Source organism: Lagopus leucura, unplaced genomic scaffold, assembly GCF_019238085.1.
Source record: "Lagopus leucura isolate 7727_CA_CO unplaced genomic scaffold, USGS_WTPT01 Super-Scaffold_100033, whole genome shotgun sequence".
In the NCBI taxonomy this organism is placed as follows: Eukaryota; Metazoa; Chordata; class Aves; order Galliformes; family Phasianidae; genus Lagopus; species Lagopus leucura.
Window position 1 is genome coordinate 3,575,959 of NW_024962282.1, and position 7,485 is coordinate 3,583,443.

Genomic DNA, 7,485 nt, shown 5'->3' on the forward strand with positions numbered 1-7,485 from the left:
CTGCAGAGTCCTGCACTGGCTCTTGGAGACAGCAGCAGCCCGCAGCGTGAGATCCACAGCTCGCCGCTCTGCGTGCAGGGGGAGATGAGAGCCCAGGGGTGCCTTCCCGGCAGCGCGGCACTTGTCGGAGCTGCGGAACGGTGCGCCCGACGCAGCCCCTGGTCTCGTGTGCTCGCTTAATCCTGATGCGAGCCGCTGGGGGTACTCTGGCCGTCCTGCTGGTATTCGGCCGCCACTGCAAGCGCAGCTTTCGGCAAACGTGTGTTTTGGAGGCTAAGTTATTTACTCTGAGCTAAGTTGCTGAGCAAATACTCGCTTTGGGTTCATAGCACACGCGAAGCTCCCTGCAGCCTGGGGGCTCTCCTAAGGGAGGAAGCGCTATAGAGCTTCCTCTATAGGAAGAGGAATATAGAGGGGGGGGGGGGGGAGGGACAGATGTGACTTCTGGCAGCACGCATGCTTATCATTCTCTTCTCGTTCCATCAGAATGAAACTGGTTCACGTAGCCCTACTCTATCTCGGCTCTGCGACCTTCTTCGGGGTGGATGCTGCGAGGGTGGACGTAGCCACAGAGTTCAAACGAAAGTGAGTATGGAATCGGAACCCCCCGCCCGCCCCGAGTTTATGAGCCCCGCGCCGGGTCCGGCTGCCGCTAGAAGAAGGGAATTGTGCCCTGCGGGAATGGCACGGATCCTAAAGGCCCCATACTCTTTCGGGAAACCCCGCCCCCACCCCCCCCCCCCCCCTCCCCCGATGTCAAAATCTCTGCGTTGGCAGATTATCGCCCCTCGAATGTATTTGGTTTGGCTGCTGCCAGCAGGCTTGCGCTAACAGGCTGTCCCTTTCATTTGCGCTCCTCGCAGATGGACGAGCTGGGTATTGAGCCGGGCCAAGCGGGACGTGAGGCCTCCGGGCGCGCCCCGAGGGCTGGGAGCGGCCGCCGACGTGCAGGCGCTCGTACGGACCCAGGACGTGAAGGATCCCCGCGTCTCGCAACCCAGGTAACTTCCAGCCCCGCTGCGCTCGGGACGGTGCGAAGCGTCCGGATCCGCGGTGCCGGGGCTCCCTCACGCCGCGCGTCCCCAAGCTCCGCGGACGGGTCCTGCAGGGGCTGCGCAGCTCTGGGAGCCGCCTCCCACCTCCCTTTCCCCGCGCCCCGAGCTGGCGGGAGATAGCAGCGCCTGTACTGCGAAACTCAAATATAAATAGTAACTCGAGCCCTGGCTCTGCAGATAAAATAACAGCCCTCCAGCGGCGGGGCCTCTCCTCCTCGGCAGCGGGCTCAGCTCCGCTCCGGGCCCCTCTCCCGCCGCCCGGCGCAGGGCAGAGTCGGGGCCGCGCCGTCGGGGCCGGTTCTCCTCCGGCCGGGGGCTCCCCGCGCTCCCCACCCCGCGCCCGCGGACTGCTCTCCTCTCCGGCCTCGCCGTCTCACTCCCCGTCTCTCTTTTCCTCCCTCGCAGCGGCCGGGAGGATGCTCACATCCGCGTCAGGCGCTACCGCCAGAGCGTTAACAGCTACCCCCACCTCCCGACCTTCCGCATGGGGTGCCGCTTCGGGACGTGCACGGTGCAGAAGCTGGCCCATCAGCTCTACCAGCTGACCGACAAAGTGAAAGACGGCGCCGCCCCCGTCAACAAGATCAGCCCGCAGGGCTACGGCCGCCGCCGGCGCTCCCTGCCCGACAGTTTCCTCCGGACCGTGCGGGCGGAGCCCCGCGCCCCCGTCCTCGGCGTGTGAGCGCCCGCCGAGGTTGCCTCGGACGGACAGACTGAGACCGACCCGGGAGCCCCCGCGGCCCGCTCGGCCGGGACCCCTCGGACAGAGGACGGCACGGGAAGCTGTGAAGGCCGCGGCCGCGGAGCCGCCCCCCGCCCCGGGCGAGGAGCCGCCGGAGGCGCCGATCCCCGCGCCGGGCCCGCCGCTGCACCCGGGGCCGGGCCTCCGTCGCCGGCGGAGCCGCCCGGCCTCTCCGTCCTGGGAGAGCCGCTCAGGGGAGCCCCGCGGCCGGCTACGGTGCGCGGTCCGCCCTCGGCGCGGAGACGTGGCCCTCACCTGCTCTACCCTCTGCGCTCCGCGCAGCCGGCAGGGAATCGGACACTGAGCAGTTCCTGCGGGGACTGCGATATACTTGAACAGAGAGGAAAAGTGCAATCGTACGTGGATTTTGTTAATTATAAGTGCGGTGTGCGTGGATCATGAGATACGTATCGGTATTTAAGGTTGTTCTGTGTCGTGTCCTGTTTGTATCTTTTTTTGGGAAATATATTTTATTTTTATACGTTTTATATATATATATATATATATATATATTGCATATGGGCATTTTAAAACATTGTATCCCCTCTATTTTTCATATCGTGAATGTCAAACGTTGTTAAACTCTTTTTCCATACCTTTTTTATCTTGCATTCCAGACTGGTGAAAGATGTAGAGAATGTATCAACTGTTCTCCATGGGTAATATGTGAAATAAAGTAAACACCATTACATAAACCACTTCTGTTGTTTTTAGTGGGGGCAGAGGGTCAGATGGAAGGCTTCTTACTTTCTTCAGCCCTATCCTTACTAACCTAGCACGGCCATTCCGCGACAGCCTAAACCCCTTGGTTAGAGGCTTCGTTAACCTTATCTCATTAGAGCAAGCAGATTCACAAGCAGGCGTGCATCTTAAATCCTGGGGCAGGGCTCAGAAGGCACCAAGGCCTTCTCTTACCCACACGTTCCAGGCAGGGCTGAGACGTGTCACGGCTTGGATTGATCGCGCAAGTTTATTTTCTGCCCTAATTAATCAGGGGAACAACTACACGCTTCAACATTGCACAACAAAGTAACAGATTTATTGAGGGAGAGCGTTCCAAAAATGGTCATAGCAGCCTCCAAGGTTATTTATGTTGAAGGATTTCCTGGGCCACAGTTCAGGTTAAAGTTAAATGGTGACCGGTTCAGTGTGGGCAGAACATCTTGGATGGAAGCTTAGCATTAGGGATTTTGTTGTTTTGTTCTTTTTTTTTTGTTCCCTTCAAATTCCAACCACAGACCAGAAAACAAATGTGAAACTAAAACTGCACCAACAGCACCATCTATTGGTATCCACACCATGCTCCAACAAAACAATGTCTACAGAATGAAACAAGTGCATTTGAGTAACAGCTTGGATCAAACGTAGCATTTCCCTCATTTTACACTATCTCTGAAGGTAGCGCACACACAGAGGAGGCAGGGGACAGCAGCGCTTAACACAGCTAGAAGAAGTTAAGGGGCTGTATTTTTTTCACCTCGTGCTAAATGCCTAAGGAACACATTATTTCCAAGAAAAAAAAAAAATCAAAAGAATGAGCAGTCACACATTTCCAGGAAAACTGCTGAAAAAAAAAAAAAAAACCCAAAAAAATAACCGAGGTAGGAATTCAGTCAGCTAGATCGCTGACATACACACCCAGGATTTTTCCTTCCAAAGTTTAGAAATTCTGCTCAGAATTGCTGATTTTCAAACTACTTTCCTAAACGTTTTCAACTAAGAACCTTGGACTCTTGAGAGGTGTGATTCCTATCTGAAATATTCATTCACTTCTTTCTTTTTTACAAACCATTTTCCCGTGTTTTGTTTTTAAAGGCGCGTGTCGACAGTTGCCAGTTTTAATCATCATTTGTTTGTTAACAGCTGGAAAATAGTTTGCATCTCTGTTGCTGATGGCCTTTCAGATGCAGATGTTGTAAGATGTAGAAACAGGATGCGAAGGAACTGAAAGACAGAGCAGAAATACAGTGACATGTATCACACTTCCAAATATCACCTGTTTGGCTGGCAAGAAATGACAACAAGCGTATGATCTTCATGACTGTAGCTGCCAGTTGAGAAACAGACCAGTGGCTATTCTGAAGGTGCTGAGCATAAGCTAGATGCTGCTGCTTAGCTTCGGAGTGCTCGCAGTGGGAACTTACAAACATGTAAGTGAATGCATGGTCCTACTGAAGGACACAGCGTAACTGGAATGACTCCCACAGGGCCCTCCCAAGTCCTAAAGGAGTGGAATAGCTCCAATCCTTTACTTATTGGTTGAACAGCCAGCATCGAAGTCATCTGAACTCGGGGCATACTGGACAGACTGGATTACAGAGTGACTAAGTATGCACATACCAACTAGATGCCTTTGTAAGGATCTTTTCTCCATTTACTACCCCAAACTGGTCTCCACTTAAAAAAACTTTTTATCCTCTCCTTTCCATTTTAATAATAAAAAAAAACCCTCTTCACTCAACGCTGAAAGATCCTCGCCGTAAACAGTGTTAAAAGCAGCGAGCTGGTGCCCCACGGCATAATTCAGACCCGAGAGGAGTCTCCTAAGTGCCATCGGAAGGATCAAGAGCACCACCTGCCGTGGTTGTAGGGAGAAGCAAAAAGCTCCATAGTTGCAATAAACAAGAACTAAGGGAAGGACTCCCCATCCCCGCTCCTGCTAATCTTGAAAATAAAAACATCTTTAGAATATCAAGACCACCACTGCTGAACCAGAAATGCCAGAAAGTAGTGGGTAGCCCTGTCCCTGGTAGTCAGAAGGTTTCTGAATATAAGGAGAAATAGGAAAAGTAAAGTTTGCTGAGAAGTTTACTCTCTGGAAAGCAGCAACTGTGCATTTTAGCTAACTTAGAATGGCAGAGCAAGCAGAGACACCTTTGCACACTGCATAGTTGTGCCCATATGCCAAACAGAGCTCCAGGTCTTGGAGAAGTGGTCCATAAAGAATAAACAGAGACAGTCTCTTCCTTATCCATTTCAGCACCTGCCCCAGGTGAGATCTGACCGGGTGACAACTCTTCCTCCTGTCCATGAAGGGGACGTTGCTGAAGGACTTTGCTAACACACGTTGCTGTGAACATCCTGGAAAGCAAAATGCTTGGGATGAACATTTACATGGTAGTTGAAATCCATAGATGAACTTGATTAAAATCTCTGAGGAATGTTAGTGTTTTGAACCTCTTAGGGTCTCAGCAAGAACGAGCCTGTGAAACCAAGCAAAATCAAATACCTCCAAAATCAGTAGTGCATGTTAACAAAGCAGATTAGTTAAAGTATCAGGCTCTAAGAACAGCCTGGTGCCTTATAAACCAGTGTTTCAATGACTGCTTAAAACACGGCTATAAATTCAATTCAAACAAAAGGTTCTAAATTAAAATAAAATAAAATTGCAATAGCAAATATGTATTGTAGCAGGAATTCATCCTTGTTCATTAGTCTATCCAAGAGCAAATGCCAAAGGAGTGGTCACCATTCTCAGCAGTCTCCATGGTGAAGTATCAGGAGAGTTCATGAAATATTCTCTTTAAACTGTTATTTTGTTTTGTGCCCACCCCATAGCAAATAAAAAGGATTTTGCTACAGATAATTTTTATTACGAAAATAGATTCCAAAGGCTATTTTATCTCTGGAAGGCTTCTGTGGCACTATTATTTGTGCCATATGGAATGGTGGCAAGGAGCCTAAAATGCTTCTGTGCGGCACTTTCCTACAAAATCCTAGTGCAGGTCCACTAACCAGAAGACAGAGCTCAGTGTCTGTACTTCTCACTCCAACGGGCACCAAAAAATTTATTGCAAGCAACCATGTCACACGGAGGACAGAAAAAGACATTCATTCTTCAAGTACCCCAAAGAGATGTCAGAGAGTTCTGCCAGTGTTACCTAGGAATGACTTCTTCCATAGCCAAAAAGTAGAGACACCGGCGTGCTTTCAGATGATTATCAAAATCTGCAAACCTTCTTGGTCTGTGCTAGTAAGAACTGCAGTCAGGTGCCAGATATGAACTTCTACTTCAACTACAATGACAGAAAGGGGAATACTAATGAATACTTTGGCACATAAGAAGCCTTTTCTGGCTCATTTAGTACCCAAAGGACAGCAAGTCATAATTAAAGCCAATAATGGCAACTCCAGACAGCCATCCAAATATTTTCCTTGTGCCGTCAATGCACCATTTTACATTATCTCACATCATACTTTAGTAGTGTAGAGCACACAGGCATCAGAAGGAAAAAATCCAACATGACTGAGTACAACCAATAACCAAATCCAATTATGTCTAACTAGAATTTGTTTATTGTGGTCACAAACGCTTGCTTACAAAGGCTTGCTTTTTCTATCCAAATATTTCTTATAGAACACTTATTTTCACCAAATAATTTGTGTCAACTTGAAATTGTTTTAATTTTGAAATACTTAATTCTTTGGAATAGGGCCATCTTTGGAATAGGGCCATCTATCCTTCATGAGGAGAGGGAGCATAATTTGTTCATGAGGTAAAGAACATTGCTGTGTAAAACACTCTTTTCTACACAAGAGTCAAAAATGCTTGACAAGTATAATGTCTCCAAATGAAAAACAAATGGTTCCATTAAAACTAGAATCAATGTCAATGATTTGATAAGACTGGAGTTCTTTGCAACTACAACAGCACAAAGGAGGCCACGTGAAAACTTGTGACTCAGTTTGATTACGTGATAAGTTCTATCAAACGTTTAACCAGAACTCCCCAAGATTTTCATCCATTGACAAAAGCCTGGAAAGACCAGGCCAGCTCAGCTGAAGTGAAATGTTTTGTAATAAATACTGACTCTCAAAATATGTTTGCAAAATAAATATGTCTCCAACATTTTCAGTTCACTGTTTCTTTTAGATGACAGCTTGCAAATTACATATAGCTTTCTGGCAATTATAAAACTGTTAATATTTTTTCATGCTTTCCTAATGTGGTGTAATAACAAACAAACAAATGGGTCTGGGTCTTAATCTCTGATGTCCAGGAGCACTGGCAGAAACAGGATAACAAACAATGAATCTTATCTGTTAGTTCAGGAGCAAGCTAAGCAGTTCATCAAACAAACACGATTATTGTCCTTTAATAGGTGGTTACTGTCACAGGACTCACTGTGGAACACAAACACCCAAAGACTAAAAGGCCACTGTGTAATCCATCCAACTGTTGTCAAAGGAAGGGATAAGAGAGTGCCTGGGTTCCTCATTTCCTCACATGACCTGGCTCCTGTGGCTCTCTGCTAGAAAGCAGCAAGCCCTCAGAGGCCACTATGCTTCTCTGTCTGTATGTAAGGACTCAGGAACAGATCCGAGTCTGCACACTGGAAGAAGACAGCTGCACCTTGTAAAGTATATTTGTTCTCTTCAGAGCCAAGGAAAAAATGATGGATTTCTATGTGCCTTTTTCTAAGCTGTTTTTTTTTTCCCCCTGAGGCTGTGCAGCTCTGCATCCCATTCTACATAAGGAACAAATTCATACTCTGGCCCTTTATTGATAAACAACACAAAAAATATGCAACTGGCATATATCATTAGTCTCCTTACTGCCTATAGAAATCAGACATTGTGCTGGTGATGAATTGGTGAGCCAGATAGGAATCAACACCAAATCCCAGGCCCGAGACAGATTCCATCTAATTGAAACAAAACCTCTACTGACTTCAGCAGGAAAAAAGA

General features: G+C 48.1%; 1 protein-coding gene across 1 annotated transcript in view; it reads left to right on the forward strand.

The window, feature by feature from the left end:
• The window catches only part of ADM (adrenomedullin), a 2,193-nt gene extending 331 nt beyond the window's left edge, over nucleotides 1–1,862 (forward strand). The window contains exons 2-4 of the mRNA XM_042882096.1: nucleotides 487–585; nucleotides 864–1,001; nucleotides 1,461–1,862. Of these exons, the coding sequence (XP_042738030.1) occupies nucleotides 488–585; nucleotides 864–1,001; nucleotides 1,461–1,737 (513 nt within the window). The 5' untranslated portion in view covers nucleotide 487 and the 3' untranslated portion in view covers nucleotides 1,738–1,862. The remainder of the gene's footprint in view (nucleotides 1–486; nucleotides 586–863; nucleotides 1,002–1,460) is intronic.
• The last annotated feature ends 5,623 nt before the right edge of the window (nucleotides 1,863–7,485 follow it).